This window comes from Cibotium barometz, chromosome 31, assembly GCF_041138505.1.
Source record: "Cibotium barometz isolate CiBa-2024 chromosome 31, ASM4113850v1, whole genome shotgun sequence".
NCBI lineage: Eukaryota > Viridiplantae > Streptophyta > Polypodiopsida > Cyatheales > Cibotiaceae > Cibotium > Cibotium barometz.
In genome coordinates this window covers 15,932,051-15,957,465 of record NC_141076.1, presented here as the reverse complement: position 1 = coordinate 15,957,465, position 25,415 = coordinate 15,932,051, and the positions used below count along the sequence as shown (strand labels likewise).

At 39.0% G+C, this 25,415-nt stretch overlaps 1 protein-coding gene across 2 annotated transcripts in view; it reads left to right on the top strand.

The window, feature by feature from the left end:
• Window positions 1–24,663, top strand: part of LOC147620543 (putative LRR receptor-like serine/threonine-protein kinase At1g67720) — a 150,717-nt gene extending 126,054 nt beyond the window's left edge. Inside the window, exons 11-15 of one of the 2 annotated variants that reach the window (XR_015269944.1) lie at window positions 17,773–17,896; window positions 18,030–18,101; window positions 23,527–23,739; window positions 23,885–24,011; window positions 24,129–24,663. Coding sequence is in view for 1 of the 2 variants with exons in the window: in XM_086824768.1 (XP_086680894.1) it covers window positions 17,773–17,896; window positions 18,030–18,101; window positions 23,527–23,722; window positions 23,885–24,011; window positions 24,129–24,419 (810 nt within the window). In the remaining variant the exon portion in view is untranslated. The remainder of the gene's footprint in view (window positions 1–17,772; window positions 17,897–18,029; window positions 18,102–23,526; window positions 23,740–23,884; window positions 24,012–24,128) is intronic. The other variant, XM_086824768.1, reaches the window with a different exon arrangement.
• The last annotated feature ends 752 nt before the right edge of the window (window positions 24,664–25,415 follow it).

Here is a 25,415-nt window from a genome sequence, read left to right as displayed (position 1 = left end):
ACGTGACACTTTATGCAGGGCTTTGGGGGAAGACGAGTGCCCCCTGACATGATGAAGAAAGATAGGTTTGTAGCCGGGCTTAAGAGGAGTATTCGCTGGAAGGTGGAATTAAAGAAGCCCAGGTCTTATGAGGATGCGGTAGAGATTGCCAAGACAAAAGATTGGAAGCTACAACATATGAATCAGCTGGGGATGATTCCAGTTGTAGCACAGCCGGAGCTTCGTAGAGTGGAGGCTACACCTATGAATGCAGTGATTGAGAGAATGAAACGCGCTGAAGCCCAGGCTATGCCTCAAGTTAGTCAAGGAGTACCTATGGTTCCTGCAGGTTTTGATGAGGGATTGTGACAAGATATGAAACAGATGGTCGATCTTATGATGAAGAGTTTGAGCTTAAGTTTAATGGGAAGTACAGGTGGTGGACGTGGTAGAGGTAGAGGCAATAATCAAGAAGGGGGAGATGGACATGCAGGGTATGGACGTCGTCGTGGTAGGGGCCATCCTTTCACCCCTACATGTTGGAATTGTGGTGAACTTGGACATCTAAGCACAGATTGTGATAAGCCTCAGCGAATGGGTGGTGATAGGTACCCACTACCTTCACAGTTACCTGACAGGTCAAACGACTATGGTATTGATATCAGGGATCAAGCGGGTCCCAGTGGAATCACAACAGAGGAGAAGGGAAAAGCAAAGGTTGTGAATGTTGTTACTTTGGAGAATGTTCAGGTGAAGGAAGAAGGGGATGTGATGCCCGTTGGCAAGCGCACAACGGATGAAAGAGAAGGAAAAGGAGTGGCTCGACCCAGTTGTAAGAAGGGGAAGCAACAGGAAGGAGAAGATGTGAAAGCGAAAAGGAAACGGAAGCCTCGTAGAAGGTTCTAGGTTTCCTCTGGGAGATGGGCAAACCAGCTATAGCCTGAAATCTGATATGGTGAACAGGAAGGCTAACATCACCTTGGGGCAGTTGGTAGAGATGGTGCCAAAATTGAGAAGGCAGTGGAAGGGACTTGTGAATCCAATGGAAAAGGAGTCAGAGAAGAGGTCAATCAAAGTACTATCTTTAGAGGAGCTTCCAGATATTTGCCCGATTGTGGAGGTGTGGAGTAAAGGTAGGAACCTTGGTCAGGCATATATAGACGGAGGAGCTCAAATCTGTGTGATTACTCAATCATGTGTGGAGCAGTTAGGCTTGAGGGTGTCTAGGGTTTCTGGTTTTTGAATCAGGATGGCTAACCATCAAAAGGTAAAATGTCTTGGCATGGTAAAGGAGCTTGAGGTTGAAGTCTTTAATGTCAAAGCTATTGTAGATTTCCATGTAATGCCTGCGGGTCTTGGTGCATTTCCAATTATTCTTGGATGACGTTGGTTGCGAGCGGTTGGTGCAGTACAAGACTGGAGGTATGGGACTATTTCCTTGCATAATAAACGGGGTAATAAAAAATCTTTTGAGATGCATAGTAGGAGATCTTTGAACGATGTGTGGGAGAGGCCACAGGATTCGAGTGAAGAGGAGACTACCACCAGTTCTTCTAAATCGGAGGCAGATTCATCGACTACTGCATCTAGTGAAGAAGAGGAAGATGTGGCTTTCTTAGTATCTGAGCAACAAGGTAATGAGGATGAAGAAGTGTATGAAGTGGGTGCTGAGGGAGAAGACTTTTTGGGGTCGTATGAAGTGATCGAGAAATTACTGTAGCAACCAAAGGTAGAAGTGAAGAAGAAGCAGGAGCTGATTGAAAGAATGCTGAGTTCGGATCTCTCGAAAGAAGAAAAGGTTAGGTATGTTAGTATGCTGTCTCATTTTCCAAAATTGTTCATCACCTCTTATAAGGAGATTCGGGGATTCAAAGGGCCACATTTGAGGATTGAATTGAAAGAAGGTGTAAAAATAGTTAGGTAGAAGCTTCGCAGGATGGGACGAGAGCAAATGCAGGCCTTGAGAGAGGAAGTTGATAAGTTGTTGAGTGCAGGTTTCATTACACAAGTGGACACGGCTGAGTGGGTAAGTCCTACAGTGGTGAGTCCAAAGAAGGATGGCAGGTGGCGTATATGCGTAGATTTCAAGCCTTTCAATGCTGCTACAAAAAACGATCCTTACCCCCTACCCTTTTTGGATGAGATCTTATCAACAAGTGGTAGCTAGGCTGTACGGCAGCACAAGCACAGGTGTTCAGTCACAGCGGGTGATTGTATTGGCTATAGGCAATGTTGAATAGTTGGTAGAGGTGGCGGCTGGCAGAGGTGCTGGTGTTTGCAGGTGGTGGCATCAGCAGCACCGCCATTGGCTGGCTGGCGTAGGCTATGGTGCAGGCAGGCTGATGGTGTCGCACAACGAGGGTGCAAGTAGCGGCAGAGATGGCGCACTGGTGGTTTTGTATAGCGGCAATCAGATGGCTAGCAATTCATGAAAGAAAGTGAAAAAACATAAGTGTAGGCCCAGGTACAAGACCTATAAATTCTGGAAATTGATGTTTATTGCTGAAAACTGAGCATGAGGGAAGCACGTAGGTGCTGTACAATGACAAGAGCCAGCATTATCAGTTCGGAGGAATGAAACTCTACCCCTAGATTGATTTTCCACCATCGCGATCTAAGTCCCGAAACTAGCAAAAGCATTTGACTTGCGAGTTAGAAAATATACCCAAACTTTGCAAGTAAAATCATCCTCAAGAAGAAGAAAATATCGAGCCTCGCCAAGAGACATCAATTTTAATTTTATGCTTAGGAAGATGCATAAAAGATTGATTTTTAATTCAAACGTATCATTCTCATTCAAAATGAATTTATGCATAGGAAGATGCATAAAAGATTGATTTTTTAATTCAAAAGTGTCATTCTCATTTAAAATGAATTTATGCATAGGAAGATGCATAAAAGATTGATTTTTAATTCAAAAGTGTCATTCTAGTGTTTGTGATGGGTTTTTAGGCTATTTTCAGTTAAAGATTGCAGAAGAAGATCAGTGCAAGACGACATTCATTACGTGTACCATGGGGGTGCTTCTGCTATACAAAGTCCTTTCTTTTGGGTTGACGAATGGGCCAACCTACTATCAGAAAAGAGCAAATTGGGTATTATCTCCTTTTTTGGGCAAGTTTGTCAAAGATTGTTTTGATGATTTTTGTATATACAGCTCCAGACAAGAGCATTGTGACAGGCTGGCTATAGTTTTTCAGTGTTATGATGAGTCCAAAAAAGTGTTTTTTGGCTCAACCAAGGGTGAATCTCTTGGGCCATGTTGTTTCAGAGAATGGTATTGATCCAGATCCTGATAAAGTCAAGTCTCTTCTTCTTCTTCCTACACCAAAGAATACAAAGCAATTGACTACTTTTGTGCAAAAGGTGAAGTATATGGCTCGATTTATCTCTCTGTCTTCACAGTTGTTATATCCTTTGCAGCAGGCAGCAAAGCATGATCCTTTACATTGGTCGGAGGAGTGTGAGGTAGTTTTTCAAAATGTGAAAGAGGTGTTGGGTGCTATTCCTACGATGCAGGCGCCTAATTGGGAACAAGTATTTTATGTCAGTAGGTGAAGATGCAATTGGAGCTATGTTGTTATAGAAGGGAAAAGAATCACATTATATGGAGCCAATCTATTGTGCTAGCACGGTAAAACTTGCTAAAGAAAGGTTGTTATCAGAAGTGGAGCTTGTTATGGCTAGTGTGGTGTATGCATGTAGGCGGTTCCGCCACTACTTATTGCCTCGCCCCTTTGTGTTTTTGATGAGTTACACTTTTTTGCCTCAGCTGATAAATGGCACAAATTTATCTAAGGCTATGATGAAGTGGGTGATTGAGTTGCAGGAGTTTACTTTCTCATCCTTGGTGGAAGAGAGTACCAGGGCTACCTTAGCGGATTTATTGACATATAAGGAGAGTCCTCTTCTTATAAAGGAGGAGACTATCAAGAAGCCAGTTGAGGATGTGGTTGAGTTGGTGAATGCACACTTATTATATTTTGGTGGTTCCTACATGAAAAGCCATGATGCAGCTTCAGGAGGTTTGGTGCTTTATGATCCGCAGGGTTGCCTTGTTTTTAAGAAGGGTGTTAAGGTGGATGCACATAGCAACAATGAAGCGGAGTATTTGACTTTGGAAGTTGGATTGCAAATATGTTTCAAGCATTGTGTACGTAGGATTCGCATTTGAGGAGATGCATTGCTTGTTGTAAAACAGGTGTTGGGAGTTTGGAAGTCAAAGAATGTTTCACTCAAAGAGATGTGTTTCAAGATTAAAGGTTTGTTGAAGGAATTTGAAGCTTGGAGTCTTAAGCATGTGGATCGAGGCCAGAATGAGGAGGCTCATGAAGCAGCTCAGGGAATGATTGGTGAAGTTTTTGTTCTTAAAGCTCATGCACCATTTTATTGTGGCAGAGAAAGTTTACCGAATGTTGAGGAGTTTTTGTTAACAGGGATGATACCTAGTAGTATTGAAAAATCAAAGAAATATGGTTTCATCAGGAAAGCTGCAAAGTATGTGATGGTTGGTGATGCTTTGTATATGAAGGGAGTTGACTTGATAATGCGACGGGTACCTCGGAAGGAAGAAATCTACCAAATTCTTAAGGAAAACCATGAAGGGGCATGCAGTGGACATTTTGCCTTGAAGATTACTTTGCATAAAGTATTGTAGGAAGGCTATGTATGGCCAAGTGTACATAAAGATGTTAATCATTGGTGGAGGTCATGCAAACAATGCCAAACTCATGGTAGACGGATATTAAGGCCTGAAGTAAGGAAGACAATTCTTGCTTATGATGTTTTTAAGAAATGGGGTATTGATTGTGTAGGACCATTGCCTATTACCAACCGAGGGAAGTGCTATATCTTGACTGCGGTGGTTGATTATCTTTCTAGATGGGCGGAAGCAAAGGCAGTGAAACAAATTACTGCTAAGGAAGTGGAAAAGTTTGTATATGAGGATATTTGTTGTAAGTTTTGTGTGCCATTGGAATTGCTTTCTGATTAGGGTCGAGGTTTCAAGGCAGAGCTTATGGACTATTTGTGTACAAAGATGAAGATCAGTCTCGCAGTTTTACCACACCTTACTATTTGCAGTGTAATGGCTTAAATGAGCATTTCAATGGTGAATTGATTAAGATTTTATCTAAGGTGACGGAGAGACAAGGCAAGAATTGGGATCTTGAGTTGCCTGCTGCCTGTGGGCATACAGGACAGCGATTAAAACTGGTACTGGTTTCACTCCGTTTCATCTTGTTTATGGGAAAGAAGCTTTATTGCCTATTGAGGCGGCTGTTAAAATGTTGGAAAAGTTTTTGGGAGAGCCTAAAGATGCCTTTAAAGAGCGGTTGTTATATTTGCAAGAAGCACAGCTGAACAGGGATAATGCTTTGAAGCACTATGAAATATGCAGACAAGGGTGTTAGAGAAGGTCAACAAGAAAATTCAAAGTAAAGGAATTGTGAAGGATGACTTAGTATTGCGTTATAATAACATGTTGGACAATTCATTGCATAAGAAGTTTCAAGTTAAGTGGGAAGGACCTTTCTTGGGGATGCAAGGATTTGCAAATGGTACTTACAATTGGCAGATTTAGATGGAACTTTACATGCTTCTAGGGTAAATGGATATAGATTGAAGAAGTATTATGCACGTTTGATGGTGATTGTACAGGATGCAGTGTTAGAGGATATGATTTCCATTAAAGGGCAGTCTTTGTTGGTGGACATGGACTTGGGTCTTAAGATGCTTTTTTTGCTGAGCATAAATGCTCTAGCAGGCTGGGGGTTAGGCAAAGTATGTCAGGCAAAATCTTGTAAAGGTGTTTTGGGCTTGTGTACATATGGGATGCATGGCATGTAAAAAAACTGGGCCCTGAATGCCCTGGCAGATGTACAGAGTGGGTGGTTTGGTAGTAGGCTAGTACATGCATGGTTTTTTCTGGGAGCAGGTGCTTGAGGTTCTTGAGTGTTGAGGAAGGTTTGTTAAAGAAAAAGAATACAGGAAGCTCTTGTATGAGACACGTGTTCTCTTGCAAGATGTAAAGAGGATCTCACAATAAGCAGGGGAATGTGCCTTTGGATAGAATAAGATGAGGGCCCTTGTGTTGAAGATTTATGCCTCCACGTGGAAGCACATGGGATTGCAAATAACGTGATGCCTAGCTGATTCTGGATGAAAATCCATGGTGCTCCATATTTAGTAAACATATGAAGATGGTTGGCAGCGCATGGGTAATAACCATATTTAGTATTTTAGTGGCCGGTTCTTCCAGAACGAGGGTTGACGACTGGCAGGAAGGAGAGTGTGTGCGTCAACAGTAGGAGGCGCTGGCGATGATAGGAGGGGGGGTACTTTTTGTTTTTGGCTGCTAGTTCTCTGTAGCAGGTGATGCCAGAGAGTTATTGATGTGTGTACATTGTTGAGGTTTGTGCTAGTAGTGCAGCAGTGGTGTGTTGCTTTGTCAAGCCGCCAACTGGAAGAGGTGTGTTTTCTTTTGTTTTTTTCTATGCCATAAGTGATTGGGTGGCACTGCAGGGGATGGTGGTCGTGGCTATTGTAAATACATGATCACTGCAATAGTGTGGGCTTTTCTCAGAGTGTTAACGATGACAGTATTGCTTCTTGCGGCTAGTGTCTGATAGAGGAGAGAGCTTGTGGGGGCTACCTGGTTGAGTTGCCGCCTCTGAACGTAGAGTGTGTGTGTGTGTCGCTTCATTGGCCTGCTCTGCCGGCTCCAGAGGTTGTGTTTTGGCGCTGTTGCTGGTAGTGCAGCAAAGGTTCATCTTGTTTGGGTGCAGCTTGCATTAGCCCGAGGGTGTGTTGTTGTTTTTTTTACTAGTATTGCTGCTCCTGCTGGTAGCAAGTACAGCTATGAAGTGTTGCAGGGCGCTGCTTTTCTCTCTCTCTCGTGATCAGACTGTTGTGGTTAGAAGAGGGTCTTTGTGCTGTTTTTCTGGTGTGGGTGGTGTGGTGAATCGTGTGAGAAGTGTTCCAGCTAGTGTGCTAGTGGTGCCCCAGGCTCGTGGTGTTTCCAAGGCTATTGGATGGACAGCTATAGAGGCAGGTGATTCCGTGGTCTGAAATTTCTGACTCCATTGACTTGGCCAAGCACCGTGAAAAGGGGTTTTGCACCAAAAGGATTGGCTAGACCAGGAGGGTTGTCTTGGCCTCTGACATTGTTACCGAGAGTGGGGTTACCAAGGTTAGGTACCAATAGGGAGAGCTGGAAAGTAATCCCCATGTGGTATGTAGGTGAACCTCTTTTGATGATGGCTGCATATTGAGAGAGGACTCTTAGATGGGCTGACTTGACTACCACGAGAGCATGTATTGGGCATACAAAGAGGATGCAATGTGGAGGGGAGGGTGAGCTAACATGACTCTCAATTTTGAGAGTCCCACTAGGCATGCCAAATTTTAGTGTACCTGTAGAGGGAGGGTTGGTTTCCTCGCACAGTAAAGTGGTAGCTCTTCTCTAGACAGTATGTCTGGAGTCCTAGATTGTCATGGCATAACATAGAAGACACTATGGAGCATAATGCAACACAAGAAGAGAAGACTGCAAGTGGAATAAGCACACTTGCACTACCCCAATTGCACTACCCCAACAACACAAATACATGTCCAATGAACTATGCACACTCAGCAAAGGTCCCAATAAAGAGGATGATATAGCTCAAGTTGATGACAAGCGACTATAGAACACAAGGTACAAACTCATACGAAGGATTTCTCTTCAGGATGATGGTGAGGGATGAAGGATAGAGGATGTCCTTCAAGGTGGGTTGGGGGATCATATATGCTTGAGGACGAGTTGGTGGCATCCTCTATCTCTAGAATTCTCCTAGACCAGTGGCTTTTGGAGAATCTCCTATCTTTGGGAGATTCCATTACGGTGTCAGTGTGGTGCCTTCAATGCATGTGCATGCACTGCTACTTTGGGATGGTTCCTCTGGGTTGAACCATTGTGGTGGTGTTACAGTGTTACGGTGTGACACTATTGTGGTGTGACATTGTTGCGGTGCGACATTGTTATGGTGTGACACGTTTGTGGTAGTGTAGTAGTGTGGGCATCCTTGGTGGCTACTAGCATCAAAACGTTTATGCCTATCATCTTCCCTATGGATCATGTGGACACTCTAGTTAATAATCTGGTGACATTCTAAAGGATAGTGTGCATTTGGTTACTAATGCATCCATTGGCACACTTTGGATTAGCTATTAGTATTCAATGATGATGATACTTTTGGTGATCCTCTTGTTTATGTTTTTGCATTGGAGGATCGCACATATGTAGAGGGTTTTACACATGAGGTCTTGTTGCATATTTTGGATTGTGTGCCTATACACACATTGATGCAGTGGATCATGCCTCAGATGATTCAAGCTATGCTTTAACTGATGACGGCATTGGTTCACATTAGTTCTTGCATGATGTTGATTTTGAGATGTGTTTCTTTGGCTTCCATGATTATCTATATGACCCTGGTTTCTTTGGAGTTGGGACATTCATTTTCACGAGTTTCATATGCCACTTGTTGGGATGTATGGTGATGATTACATGGCATACCATTTAGATGCGCTTGTGATGTCTCTTGGTCTTCATCTACATGGACCATTTGACATTTCAGTTAGGAGCTCTAGTTCCACTTCGTGGCTACTCTAGATATTAGTTCCATGTTACGGTTGCCAAGATGGGCATAATGAGCTATCCCTTGGACTTGAGCTTCCTTTTCAACCCAAGAGCTATTATTACATTAGATTGGAGGGTTTGTGGTGCATACTACATTTGTCAATTTGACCTAGGAGAACTTATACCTAGCTTCGTCTCACTGACATTGGCTTTCTACATTTTCCATTTGATCCAAGTGGTTTGAGAACCATTGCTTTGGAGTCTACATGGCTAGGATTTGCATTTCATCCATGCAATCATAATTGTATCGATTGCAACATTCATATCTTTCCCATTTGATCCTAGAGGATATTTGACTAGCCTCATCATCAATGACAGTCCTATATCTTTTCTATTTGACCCCGACGATCATGAGATTCATGTATTGATATTCTGCGATAGTTACACTTGGTCATGTATTGTAATTTTTTCATATAGCCTTTCTATTTTTTTTTATGCACGACTATCCTTTGATGTTGAGAACAATATCATTGTAGGAGTGGATGGTTCGTAATGAAGTAGATTTGGTATGCACATGCACATGGAGATGGGGCCCAGGCACTTGGGCTTAGTGTCATTTACATGTATACTTTTGGGGGCCTTAGGCTATATAAGACATAGGGCTCATGAATATTATATCATTTTTACCCTTTTATGATATAGACATCTATGTCTTCTTGGAGATCATGCTCAAGCTTCCATGGTGATCTTCATGTTAAGAAATGTGGTGCCAAAGTGCACAAGGAAGAGGTAGGGAGTGAGAATGAGTAGCTAGGCCAGAGCAAAGTCTAGCATTAAGCCACATGAGTAAAGGAAATTATCCCACATTGATGTACAAGCCCAAGGATGTACCTCCTCATATAAAAAGGGATATTTTCAAGCAATGAATCATATCACTTATATACATCTCAAGCCTCTTTATGATTACAAGTCTTAATCTTGTAACCTAATTGTGCTTGAGTCTATTACACATACTCATCATCATGAGTATACTCAGATATCATCCACCTTAGATTAGTTATGTTAATTGTGTTATCATTAGAATTGGATTAGAATCTAATTAGGTAGGTGTCTTGTCATTAGGAGAGCTTGATCCATAGTTTTAACATGGTATCAAAGCTTCGTTTTTCTCTCCTAGATTAGTTTATCATTTATGCACATTATTAGTACTAATATTTATCATTAAAATTTCTTAGTGTGATTAAAGTTTTTCAAATCAGGGTCCTCATCTGTTTTCATCATAGATTTCCCTCCACATAGAAAAGAGAGTGCTAGTCAGTGCACATAGAAAAGAGAGAAAAAGCAAAAGCTTTACATTTACTAGAGGAAAAGTTATCATCAAAAATTGACTAGCAAAGCATTAAAAAGTGAAACCATAAGCTCCCGATCACAGGCAGTTTGGAGGGGCGAATGCATAAGCAACAGTGGAATCTCTTCAAACTTCCAAAGAGAACAACTTACAAGATATTGCATCATAGAAACAAGATGCTTGCAAAATCAGCAAAAGAGCATCTCGCCAACTAAATTGCCCAAAAGAGAGACATATATATGCCTGCTATCACCAATTGCAAACGGAAGAGTGTACGGTGTGAACGGCAGTGGGTTAAGCACACGTAGCAAAGAAAATCAGCATCGCTAATAGCAAGGCGATGCACACAGTAGAATCCGCGTTAGTAAAGAAAGGAGCTGACGCACATACAGCAACACGGCAGAGAGAAGAGCGAGTCTCTCGTAGTGGTGCAAAGAGCTGCAACCGAAGGGAGACTACCTAGCCCTACTGCAGCAATAGATAGACGATTCCTCGCCGAAGAGTACTCTACCCTCACGCCTTCATCAGAGTGTATCGACCTATGCTTTCTGCTCTTGTGGCAGCGCTTATTATCAGTCGTAGGAGCTGAGAGCGCAGGCGATTGATGCCCAAGGGGCACTGAGAGAAAGGAGGTGTTGGAGGCATTCTTCCTCAGCAAGACGAGTGTGACTGAAATGGAGGGCACTCATGTTGGGGAGTTCCTGAATGATGTCGGATGATGGCAGGCTGAGCAGCAGAAGCAGGTTCGTGGCTTGCAGAAGAGAGCAACAAAAGGCTCTTCAAGAAGCACGAAGTGCAGAAAGCAAAGCCAACAACAGTGTGGCTTACATTGGAGCATCTACTTCATCTTCACCTAGCAGGAGTCGAGAATCGGAACAGCCGGCGCGGTCAGAGACGCTGAGGGTGTTTACAGACTTGGGCATGCCCATAGATTATGGAAGGGCAAGATTGCCCGCCCACATCCAGCCCACGGCACAGATTCAGTCAATGCACAATGGGCGGGTGGTCTGTAAACGCCCTGATGGTGACGAGTATATTCATTCAATGCACAACGGGCGGGTGGTCTGTAAACGCCCTGATGGTGACGAGTAGATATTGTTTTTTTCCCCCTAAAATTTAAGTTTTTTTTTGTAAAAAAGAGAGTATAAAGAGACTTAGACAAGGGGTTGTTCACATGCTAGTATAAACATTTAAAAAAGGATTATTCTTTGTATTTTAAAGATTACTTTAGTATTATTGCAAGCTAAGAGCCTTGCTAAATCTATGAGCATTTAGACACTACCATTGAGACTCAAAAACTCAATTGGTAAGACCTTTGCAAATGGCAAGCACACAGATGGAGAAACTAATTGGCAAACAGCAAGAAGATCTCAAGCCAACAAGAGCTACCAACCACTACCTTAACCAAAATCATATGTTGTAAAAGCCACCAAATGAGTAGGTAAATTATTATGTAAATGTAAAACACTTGATCACCAAAGAGTAGCCAAAGTAGCACATTAGGGGAGTGAAAATCAACCCCACCATCTCTAAAGTTAACTTCTAAGCTAGACAATAACCAAGCCAAAGAGCCTTAGAGTTATTTAGCCAAGTTCGAAATGAGGGGGAGCGATAATATGTCATAAAAACAAACATCCAACTACCTTAAGTAGCGCAAAGACTTGGCACCAAGGGAGGATGTTGAGAAATGGGGTGCCAAAGAGCATAAGGAAGAGGTAGGGAGTGAGAATGAGTAGCCAAGAAAAATAAAAATCTAGCATGAAGCCACATGAGTAAAGGGAATTATCCGACATTGGTGTAAAAGCCCAAGGGGGTACCTCCTCATATAAAAGGGAGCCAATTCAAGCAATGAATCAAATCACTTGTACACATCTCAAGTCTCTTTATGAGTATAAGTCTTAATCTTATAACGTAATTGTGCATGAGTCTATTGCACATACTCATCATCATGAGTATATCTAGGCACATCTATCTTACATTAGTTATGTTAATTGTGTTATCATTAGGAATCTAATTAGATAGATGTCTTGTCATTAGGAGAGCTTGATCCATAGTTTTAACACTTCACCTATGTCTAGACTTCCATGCAAATGATGTCTCGTGTCTCTCGACTCCATGTTAACGAGTCTCTCTCTTTTCTCCCTTCTTTCGCCTATATAATGGGCAGAAGCCTTAATGTTTTTGAGGCTTAGCTAACTAGGTATCTGTATGACACACATATTTTTTAGAGCTAGAACTAGAATGTAAAGACTATGAAATAGCCTATGATATAATACCATGTAGAGGATGTTCTTGAATCAAAGACCACACAATCTTAAAATGGATAATAACTCTATCTTAAAGCACATTATCTTATGAAAATGAATAGGTAGACAACTGACATGTAATAAATTATATACCTACTAACTTTATGTAAAAGCACACTATCTTAAAATGAATAGGTAGACAACTGTATAATGGGTGGAAGCCTTAATGTTTTTGAGGCTTAGGTATCTGTATCACACACTTATTTTTAGAGTTAGAACTAGAATGTTTTTGAGGCTTAGGTATCTGTATCACACACATATTTTCAAGAGTTAGAACTAGAATGTTTTTGAGGCTTAGGTATCTGTATCACACACATATTTTCAAGAGTTAGAACTAGAATGTAAAGACTGAAATAGCCTATGATATAATACCATGTAGAAGATGTTCTTGAATCTAAGACCACACAATCTTAAAATGGAAAATAACTCTATCTTGAAGCACTATCTTAAAAATTTGAATAGGTAGACAACTAAAATGTAATAAATTATATACCTAATAACTTTACCTAAAAGCACACTATCTTAAAATGAATACCTCCTCATATAAAATGGAGCCAATTCAAGCAATGAATCAAATTACTTGTACACATCTCAAGCCTCTTTATGAGTATAAGTCTTAATCTTATAACATAATTGTGCATGAGTCTATTGCACATACTCATCATCATCATGAGTATACTTAGGTACATTCACCTTACATTAGTTATGTTAATTGTGTTATCATTAGGAATCTAATTAGGTAGATGTCTTGTCATTAGGAGAGCTTGATCCATAGTTTTAACACTTCACCTATGTCTAGACTTCCATGCAAATGATGTCTCGTGTCTCTCGACTCCATGTTAACGAGTCTCTATCTTTTCTCCCTTCTTTCGCCTATATAATGGGTGGAAGCCTTAATGTTTTTGAGGCTTAGCTAACTAGGTATCTGTATCACACACACATTTTTCACAGCTAGAACTAGAATGTAAAGATTATGAAATAGCCTATGATATAATACCATGTAGAAGATGCTCTTGAATCTAAGACCACACAATCTTAAAATGGATAATAACTCTATCTTGAAGCACATTATCTTAAAATGAATATGTAGACAACTGACATGTAATAAATTATATACCTAATAACTTTATCTAAAAGCACACTATCTTAAAATGAATAGATAGAGAACTGTATAATGGGTGGAAGCCTTAATGTTTTTGAGGCTTAGCTTACTAGGTATCTGTATCACACACATATTTTTAAGAGCTAGAACTAGAATGTAAAGACTATAAAATAGCCTATGATATAATACCATGTAGAAGATGTTCTTGAATCTAACACCACAAAATCTTAAAATGGATAATAACTCTATCTTGAATCACATTATCTTAAAATGAATAGGTAGACAACTGACATGTAATAAATTATATACCTAATTACTTTATCTAAAAGCACACTATCTTAAAATGAATAGGTATACAACCGATCATATATAATCAGTTGTCTACCTAATGACTCTATCTAAGAGCAAACTATCTTAAAATGAATAGGTAGACAACTAATGTGTAGAAGAGTTTCTTGAATCTAAGACCACACAATATTAAAATTAAGAATAACTCTATCTAAGAGCAGAGTATCTTAAAATTAATAGGCAGATAAGTGAAATCTAATTAGTTGTATACCTAATAACTCTATCTAAGTGCACACTATCTTAAAATGAATAGGTAGACAATTGAAATGTAATTAGTTGTCTATCTAATAACTCTATCTAAGAGCACACTAATAGGTAGACAATTGAAATGTAATTAGTTGTCTATCTAATAACTCTATCTAAGAGCACACTATCTTTAAATGAATAGGTAGACAACTAGTAATGTTATGTAAGAGCACACCATCTTAAAATGAATAGATAGACAATTGATAATGTAATCAGAATAAAATCATATTACATTCACAAAGGTTGAAAAGGAAGTTAAAATATTCATCATGAAATTATTCACCTAAATATCCTTAGAATTTCTAATTGTATTACATTCACAAGACATCTTTATAGGCTGAGAAATAAGAATCCTGATTGGTTGCTAGAATCACTTCTCGTCTTGCTTAATTCTCTCAAGTGTAACCTAACATATAATAAGAAAGTGGAACGTGCTAAGCCTATTCTAATCACATGATAAATGTATGCTTAAGGAGGCTCAAAATAATAAAGATAAGCCATGATGATAATTAACACAGTACTAAGAGATAGACATAAGATAGGCACACTCAACACCTTGTATTTTCAAAATCTTGTATGAACCATACAAATGAGAGGCTTTTAATATAGATAGCCTCAATCCCAAATATCCGTACATGTGTCCACCTATATGGCACTCTTATCCATCCACACACTCAAGATAATATCTAAAACCTCTAGGGTGCATTCACATAGTCATTCAAACATTTTACATTGCACATTTCAACACCCCTCCTTAATGTAAACTTGGGTGTATGCATACAATCTCTCTAACCAAATTAACACTCAACTCTTACGCCCAAAAACTTTTTCCATTGTCATCTCATCACTCAACCTCAATGCAAATTGGAGTGTTTAATAGGTTCGTGTGCATGTGTCTAGCCATCTTAAACACCTCAAGTCCGTCTCGAGGACCAACTTGCTCAGGCAAAACCACCCAAGTGCATTTTAGACACCCATGTTCCCAAGACAAGGAACCAACCCATGAAGTGTATCACCCATGCATGCACAACTCAATGCACACCACATTAGAAACTGTTTTGACCACCCACAAGCGCGAGAAACGGACTCTCATAATCTCGGTGAGAAAATAAAATCCTTTTTATGCATCAAGGCAAGAGTAGGCACCCATCCAATGTGGTCCAAATCCATGGCTTTCGTGAAGCCGATATTTGCCCTCTATTTTAGGGCTCTAAAGAGAATTGAGAAAATACGAATATTAAAAAACATGTATACCTTGACTAGAAATACAAACTTGTGCCATGATACCCTTTAAAAATCATCTCAATGCAAAACTTGTGTGTGATTGGGGCTTAATAAGACAATTTTTATGCCTTACACTTTAACCTTATCTTTTTATCTTATCCTTGTTTTTTTTAAATGTGAGCCATTCACTTTCTTTCCTCATGATGGTAGCCACCATCCCTTTGCTTTTGTGCTTCTCTTGAGCTTCCTCTCTATGGGGGCTGTGGTGGGTAGCCCAACACACCCACCTATTCTTCTCTTCTATGTGTGGAAAACCTCTATGCATGATGTCCTCTCTACACAATTTTTCTTCTCTACTACATCTCTTGTTACAATTTATTTTCTCATCCACTTATCTTCTATCTTTGTTGTGCAGATCAGAGTCGAGGTCACCACATTGTCATAGCTGACTTGCACCTGGCATCTTTCCCCAGGTGTTTGCCACTGCTGCACACACCTATCTTTCTTACTCCAAGGCTATCATGAGTGTGTGCTAAGAATGCACTTCTTGTTGCTTGACCTCACCACCAGCAGTAGCATTGGCCTCATCACCGCTCTGCTAGCTATCCTTTTAATGATGCTAGCTATCCTTTTAATGCTTTTCACCGATTACTTTTGTTGTCCTTCCATCCATCTTCTTGCTATTTATCACTGCTCTAATTTGAAGCTAGCTAAGCTTCCACCACACATTACTCATGAGCTTGAGACTTCACGTTGATTGCCTCTTTTTCACTATCCTAGTGCTGCCATCATTGTGTTTTTGTTGCTACCATGTGTGCTCTCAATGCATGTTGGCTAACCTTATATCTTTATAAGCTCTTCTATTTGAGGATAGAAACTCATTGCTTTAGTTTTTCGAAGGCTTCAAAAACCTTCCCTTCTACTACAAGCTGCACTTCTTCATGAGGCTTCCCAAAACTGCTTCCTTCATATTGGTTGCACTTAAGATCTTCTCATGGACTTAAGCTTCTACATGTAATGAGGATTGTGGATCTTCCCTTGAGACTCTCAAGGCTTTCTCTAGCCTTATCTTTGCTGCAAATCTTCCTCTTTCTCCATCTATTGAGGCTTTTCAAATCTTCCATAATCTTTTCCATGGTTGTTGGTTGTATAAGCTCATCCATAGAGCTTTCAGTCCATGCTGCAAGATTGCCCCCCAAGTGAGGCATCCAAACACTTCCTCTGCCTTTGTACCAAGGTTTTTAAGGCCAGTATGGCCTATACCATTGATACTTTGCAAAAATTTCACCATGAGCCCATTTTTGTAGAGAGATAATGTGTAAAAAAATTTGAAGGGCCTAATATGAGTCCAAATTTCCCCTAATGTAATGGTCGGTCCATAGTGTGAACTCAACTATATGAGCCGGCCCTATAGGCCATAACACTAGTACTCCAAAGTGGCTATCACATAGCCTATCATCCACTGGCAGCATATCAAACCATAATCTCACCAACCATGCCAGTGGTGCAAGTTCGGAAGCCATCACCCAGGTGGGTCACGAATGTCCGTAGCACTAGAGTTGTGCTTGATATCTCAGCACATAGCACCTTTGATTAATTTTATCAAGTGTAACCTAACATAGCACCTCACATAAAGCTATTTTCACCACTTACTAAGGTTAGAAGCGACGTGAAAAGACAAGGTAATGTGATTTATAAACATAACCATGCATTTCTATCAATTAGCCTACATGTTCATAGTGATAGGCAAGACACTTGAATAGTATAATCTTTTACTAAATCTTTAAAAAATAAATTTCATCATTTTAAAAAAAATTAGATATTTTTTAATACAAGTATGGAGCAAAATATTACCTTTTAGGGCTTAAGTGAGATATGTAGAGAGAGAGAGAGACAAAGAGACAGAAACAGAGACAGAGACAGATATATATATATATATATATATATATATTTAGAGAGAGAGAGAGAGAGAAAGGTTATTCAACTTCTTCGGTAACACTAAAAAAAGGACATGTGATATATAAACATTGATAAATTGACCATGCATCCTTATAAATCCCTCCCCTTGAAATTAATCATGCGTCCCTCACCCCCAACTCCTTGGCTTCCTCTCAACACTTGTTAAAAGAATTGAATTTTAAAGTTTTGATTCACTTTTCCATCACAAAAATGGTTCTTATATACCTTAAGTTGAATTTATTTATTGACTCAATTTTAGGGGTGATGACTAGGTTAAAACCCCCATAATATAGCACCTACATTCAAGGGGCTTTTACAAAACCTTCCATCCATGTATGTTATTAATTTTAATAATGCCCCTCGTCTTAAATTTTAATTTGGGAAAACTACCCATTATGTATAGAATGTTTCACTTTGTTAATAAGTTTAAGAAACCCCTTGAATATGCACCTTTTATCCATAAAAACTATATTTGCTTTTGTCAAATGCACATGCTATCTTAGTATTTTTTGTTGTGATTTAGGAGAAATTTTATTTATGCTCCCCTAATTCAAATCAAAGTTACCTGAAGTAAAGATAATTACAATATAATTTAGAAGACTCATTTTCTTTTATACTTATATCTCTTGTCATGATGCAGGTCTCCATTCTTTCTAGAGTTCGCCATAAACATCTTGTTTCTCTTGTTGGCTATTGCACAGAGAATACATATATGCTTATTTATGAGTATATCTCAAAAGGAAACCTTAAAGATCTTCTTTATGGTAAATGTTTTTCTATGATTCAAAAAATTATTTAATAATTACTAAAAGATTAAAGGTTTCTATATGATGGTTAACATGGTTATTTTAATGTCCACTTGAAGATTCACAAAGTCCAATTGATGAATTTTTACAGGTGAAGTCGAATCTATAGATAAACCTCTACCATGGAAAACAAGATTACAAATAGCTTTGGATGCATCTGAAGGTATTTCTAACTTATGTAATGAATTTATCACCAAGTATATTATATTATTGATCCTCGGGTAAAGTTCAAGGACACATAAAAGATTTTTTTCTATACTTCTTGTTTAAAAATATAGCTTAAAAAATTACTACCATGAAAAGGTTATGGAAATTTCAAACCAAAACTCTTATTAATTCTTGGAGTATTTTCCCATCTTTTTCATTATTTCCATTAGAGGAAGGTTGAGATGTTCTAAGGCCCTTTAAGAGGTGTCATTAGAAGTTTGAAGCCTTTTTTCTTAAAGTTTCTGTGACTTATAAGATAGATATTCATATAATCCCTTGAAAATTCATCCCCCCTCCTCCCACCTCTCCTAGCTGCCCCTCTGCCTCCCATCTTCCCGTCCTCCCCCTCCTCCCTTCCTCTAGTTGTTTCCCCTCCTCTATTGTTCCTTCTCCATTCCTCTCTCTCATGCATGCTCACATCCACCATTGTTGTATCTCCTCTTATTTGCATCACCTACATCACTTACCAAGTCTTTTCCTCATGTCACTTCTCTTCTCTGCAATTTGCACACTTCCATGAAGGTTGTGATTCCTCTCTTCCTTGTTCTACACATTACCTATATCGCTTATTTAAGGCTTTTCCTTGCACCACTTCTCTTACTACTTGCATTCTACATACTCCCCTGATAGATTTCATCAAGTCATTTTTCTTCCCTTGAGGCTTTTTTAAAAGGATTATCTTCTTTCTTACTTTGCAAAATGCCTCTCCAAGATATCTCTAACAAATCGCGCAAATTTAGGTTGTATATAGATCTTGACCATGAGTATGCAAGCCTTTAGAGTACTAGAAAAGGTCAGATTCATAGAGATGTCAACTTGGAAAGCATGCATGAACATAATAGGAAGAGTACTGATCTTTGGACAGATGGTAGAATTTATTCAATGGATCCTCTATCGGGTGCCTCACCCCCTCTCGAAATAGGAATTTGTTTCTACGTTTTTTAAGGTGATGCACTTAATGGTCTTCTTGGATATTATAGAAGGCTACACTTCTTAGCTATAGGTGAAGCAGAAAGAAGGTTGCAAGCATAGAATCTTATTCTACTGAGTTAGCAAACAATCAAAGGGATACAAAGAACAAGCTGATGAGCTAACTACTAAGATAAAGGCATTGAAAGGAAACTATGATGCACAATTGTTTATCGGATGTACTATAGGTGGTTCATGCTACCTACATGAGCCATGAAGGTGAAGAGCTTCTCAAATGTAAAGCATTGAGTAAAAGGTTGTGCAAAGAAAGCATCACCAAGAATGTCGACTAGGAATTTATAATACTGATAAGAATGGTCATGTACTATTTTCGTAGTAACTACCTTTGGAGACTCCTCTCTAGATGTGCATTTGCTTTGTTTGTTGGGAACTCGTACTCACAGGCAACAACAAACTCTCTCCCCCTGAAACACACCACAAGGGCGTAATTGCACAGAAGCAAGATCAAACCTTTGTTGGGAAGCAACAAGAAACGTTTGTAACCATTGATATATAATTTTAGAATGAGTTCATTTCTTTCTCAAATATATGTTCTTGTCTTGGGGGGTGCACTACTAAGAAAACCTATGAATCATGTGCATTCAAGGGTAATTTAAAAAACCCATGACCTATGAATTTTTCATGAATAAAATTACCCCTTTTTTTAATGGACTTCTGGGTTTTTTTTTCAAAATTGATTTAAAGAACCCCTTCTATAAATGCATTTTTTTTAAATTTACCTTAAAGTTTGAAATTAAAAAATCCCTTCATTTGAACTCATGTGCTATGCTTTTATATTTGTAGGTGAAACCCCTAAGGTTCTTGTATAAAATAAAGCTAAATACATTTGAATGTGTGGTAAATTTTGAATAATATGATAAATTACATTGTCAAAGTACACATCCCTTGCCCATGTCAATCCATGTACACATTATCTCAGACTCTCCATTTTCTTAAATGCCTATTAGACTTGTGTGTTTCAAAATACCAACACATAAAATAATGATATATAAAAACTTAAAGATATCTAATGTTTGAGACAAATATACGCTCATGTAGCACCATATGCATATGTCGGGCCCCAAGAAACTAGATGAAATTGTTTTCTTAAACCAACCCTAATTTTGGTTAATTTGACCCTATAAGCACACTAGGGCACCCTAGGTGCTATAAGAAGCCAAATCAAGTAGCTAGGAGCTAGGCCAGCTATGACACGACGTCTAGTTGCTTGACCTAATTAAATAGCTAGAAGCCATGCCATAGCTGGCCCACAACTTGACTACTTGATTTGGCACGTGCATGCGTTTGGCATGCGTACTCGAGTCAAATTGATCAAAACTACGCTTATCTTGAATAAAAATTGCATCTAGTTCCCTAGGGCACTGTGGGTGGATTTGGCATTGCGTACATACATGATTAAGTCAGGAAATCTGCTAGATAATCCAATTTTTGAAAAGTACATTTTAGAGACGTGCACAACCTAGAGATTTATACATAGGCTAGTACATATGTCAAGATTCTAAATTTAGGCATGATTGCATACATGCGATGGATTATGTACATGTGTTAAGATTCTATATGTAGGTAGCATTATGTACATGGGACAACAATACTAGACAAGATACGGCAACAGAAATATTGATTTTTTCTTTCTTTTGCCTGATTTTATCTTCACTCTCCATCTTGGTACTCGTTGTTCACTCCATTTCTCCTCGAAGTTCTAGGAAGATCTTGGAAAATATCTTGTATGTTGGGAAGCATCACTAGAATTGTAGTCCTTGTGGCTTCAAGTGGTTCCCTTAAGCCTTCAGAGTGATAGAAACAATTTTCATATATTCAAGATGGGTAATCACTATGTTACACCCAACCACCTTTGTCTTGGTGAGTTCTGGGTCAGCGTTAGGAATGATAGGATTAGGGTTGGAACCTACTGTGTTGATGGGGACAGGGTTGAGTAGAGGGTTTGTAGCTTGTGTGTTGATGACAGGGTTCAGGATCTTGTTCACAAAAAACTCATCTCCCTAAGGATGAAGGCTTAGAGATAGTTGGTTATCACAGTTTGAGCTCATGGTGGTGAATGTGGTTTCCGATTCAGGTACCTACATGCAATGCTAGCTATGTGAACAAGCACACCTTACTAGAGCTTCTTGCAATGCAATGTTACTTGGTGTAGAGATAATTCCATGTGAACAAGCACACCTTACTAGAGCTTCTTGCAATGCAATGTTACTTGGTGTAGAGATAATTCCATGTGAAATTTGCTTTGTCTTTTCCATACAACAATTAAAAGAAAGAGAGACTTATTTATAAGAAATCGCCACCTTATAAGTGAGACTTATTTATAAATAGACATATTGATAAGTTTTGAAAAGTACATCTCCATATCTCTTGATAAAAGTTTAGACAGACTTTATATTGGCTGAGGACGTATTGCAAACCATCACTGTTTCCCTTCCCTCACACGTGAGGCTACCCGTGTGGAGCTTCTTCATGTACTTATGGCCTTTTTGAGGATAAAATGTAAGGGGTGCTTCTGTTTTCTAGATTTTATATGCTCCCTCCCTCCAAAACTTTTAAAGAACCAATTGACTATCTCATGAAGGGCATTGCTCTAACTTATCCCCCCGCAATGCCAGGTGTTCTTGAAGAACACTTCTTTTGTGAGAGGTAATGGGATCTCTCCATTCCTTGTGTGCCCCAAAGCTCTAGCAACCCAAATTCATCAAGAAAAAAGTGACCATATGCATATAATATATTCTAGAAAACATAAAAACATAGCTTAACTTTATCAGCTTCCACAACTACTCTAATGTTTCTCTCCATGAGAATATGTTGTTATCATTTCATATGAGATCGAATATAGAGTGGCCACATGCAAATGTACTTCGACGTATTGCAAAAACCATCATTGTTACCGTTGTCTCACACATGAGGCAACCCATGCAGGGTTTCTTCGTGCATGTATGACCTTTTTGAGGATAAAATGTAAGGGGTGATTTTGTTTTTTAGATTTCACGTGTTCCTCCGACCCAGATTTTAAAGAACCAATTGACTATCTCATGGAGGGCGTTGCTCTTCCTTATTCCCCCACCATGCCACGTGTTCTTGAAGAACAGGTCTTTTGTGAGAGGTAATAGGATCTCTCCATTCCTTGTGTGCCCCCCAGAGCTCTAATGACTTAAATTCATCAAGAAAAAAGTGACCATATGCATACAATATAATGCTATTTAAAAAACATAAAAACATAGATTAACTTTATCAGCTTCCACAACTACTCTAATATTTCTCTTCATGACAATATGTTGTTATCATTTCATATGAGATCTAATATAGAGTGGCCATATGCAGTTGTAGTATATCTGCCCCCCTGAACAAGTGCGGGTTGACTTCCTTACCAAGCCAGTTCCTAGAATGAAACATGATGACACCTATAATTTTCTACAACTTCAATGAAGTTGTTTTTAAGGGGGCGTGTTAGAACTAGAGTTAACTTAACCTATGTTAGAAATAAAAACCAACTCCATTATGAATGGACTTTAGCAACGGTTTCAACCATTACAATTGATATGTATGTATAGCCTCAATAGTAATTCAGTTAGTCTTGTTATTTACTCAATTATGTGTTGTTGGTTTTCATCATCTGTCTAGTCTATGTAACTTTGTTTCTTGGTCTAGTGTAAAGTTTCTCATTGCTGAGGATAATTTGGATGAGTCGAGAGACTTAATAGAACTCGAATTACTACCAGCACCATGACTCCATGAGAACGGCATCTGTCTGCATAAATTCACATTACAAGCTTCAAGTTGCTATCAAGGAAAAAGGAAAAAGAGTCTAATCGAGCATCCTTGCAATCATAATGACACATTTCTTCAATAGTGACATCATAAAGTTTGCAAACTTTCTAATGAGAAATTAGTGAATACACAATTGGTTGAAACAAAGAGGATCAAAAATTGAATTGCTTGTAGGTACATTTCAAGGTTATTTGCAAGTGCCTAGACCTTGGCTAGAAAACATCACAAGAAAACTATGTTTTAAAATACCATAGAGGTGTCAGGTTAACCGAAAAAATAAACTTGTTACACTAAGGTTTGACTCGATAACATCTTTGCAAAGCTTCAATTCAGTGGATAATTTATGCCGGTTTATGTTACAAAAGCTATCACGCCATCTAAACATGGGAATTTTTCTTTCCACGTGTTGATCTAACCTCTAAATTAATATTAATGGATTAGATATTTGATGCGTTGCCCTCACGCAAAACTGGCAAGGTAAGTTACCAAGTTCACACAACAGAATACGGATGGTATATAGTTACGTGCTCATACTGTGCAAGAGACAGATTAAGTAGTGCTTGAATACTTGTAAAAAAAAAGCCGCTTCGTGCTCACAACATGGTTCTACATTCCAGGCCTTGAATATCTGCACATTGGCTGTGATCCTACAATCATCCACCGAGATGTGAAAACAAGCAACATTCTTCTTAACGAAAAGATGCAGGCGAAGGTCGCTGATTTCGGGCTTTCAAGGTTGAAAGAAGGCGACAGCGCCTTATCTCATGTATCAACTGTAAATGTGGTTGGGACAGCAGGCTATCTTGATCCTGCGTAAGCATTCTTTCAGGGTACCGAGTGGTTCTAATTAAGTCAAATCATCAAGTATATCTTTCAGGGTACCGAGTGGTTCTGATTATAATGCAGCTGGTAAAAGTGCACGTCTATCATCAATATTAACCGCATGAATCAATTCCTGACTCTTCATGCATGCAGATACAATGCGACGAATCAGCTGACGGACAAGAGTGATGTGTACAGTTTTGGTGTAGTGTTGTTTGAACTGATATGCGGCCGAGCCCCGATCGATGCTTTCAGCAGTCCGCCACATATTGTCGATTGGGTATGTGCCATTAACGGAGGAATTGTTTCGCTTAAAATTAAAGCTTCTGTGGATGATGAATAAAGGCTTTAGACGCGGAGGTTAATTATATATGGGTAATGGTGCATTTGGAAACAGGTTAAACCAGCCATACTGCAAGATAAGGTTGGAGACATTGTGGATCCCGTGTTGATGAAGGGGTACAAGCTGGAGTCGATGTGGAAGGTGATTGATGTTGCATTAGGATGCGTGGATAGCGATCGGAGCAAGAGGCCCAGCATGAGCGAGGTGGTTCACGTGCTGAGAGAAGCTGCGAACATCGAGATGGACAACACACCTCCCTCTGCGGACGTGAGTGGCAGCTCCTCTACAACCGAAGGAAAAGCCCCAATACTCCTTCGCTACGTTGAAAGCCTAAGGCCCAGATGAAGACCTAGCTTACTAAACTTTAAATGTTTCATTAAATACTCAATGCACATACCCTAGCATATATTGAGATGCTTAAGTGTATCAAACAGCAGGCTATACCCACATTACCCAAGTCCAAAAAGCCAGTATGGGGAGACGCTATATATGCCTTCCACAGCTTTTCTCAAACCAAAAAAAAAAGAAAAAACTCCAAGATACTAAAGATGTATGTATATTGATGTGAATATAAATATATAAATGTATGTATATTGATGTGAATACTAAAGATGTATGTATATTGATGTGAATATAAATATATGGGCAACAATCTCGAGTCTAGACTCCTTAAACTGATTGGGAAACGAGCCTAAATCATAGTATGTGGCAACACTTTTAATTCGACCGTTAATAGCCGATGAGTTAAAAAAAAGAAAATCAATCAATTAATTAACAAATTCAAATCAGTCCTAAATGGACATGCTCATGTTATATATTGATTGACCCATATAATCTATTCTCTTGTGTGCATATTACTAAATAATAATATTCAAGTTCATGATATAATTTCATTACCAAGCACTAGGCTATTTATGTATTTATTGTACAAAGACTTTACAAAGTAGTGTGCTATTTTTAGGAAGCCTAATCACTTTTTCGAGTTTTCTACTTGAGTTGTAATATAATTACAGTTATACCTCTAATTAAGTCTCATAATAGACAAATCCTTCATGTTTATGTTATATAACGATTGACCCGTGTAGCAAGGTTGTTATGTTGTCCTATGTTTATACTACTAAATAATAATATTCAAGCTTATTAAATAATCTTCTCACCAATACTAGACGATTTATGTATTTATTCTACGAAGACTTTGCAGAGAAATGTGCTATTTGGGAAGCTTAATTACTTTTCCAAATTTTCTACTTGGCTTGTAATATAAGTATAGTTATAGAGACTTGTGGTAAGTATAACACTTTCGGCCCACTTAGAAGTCTCTAGAACGTAATGTGTTTGCCA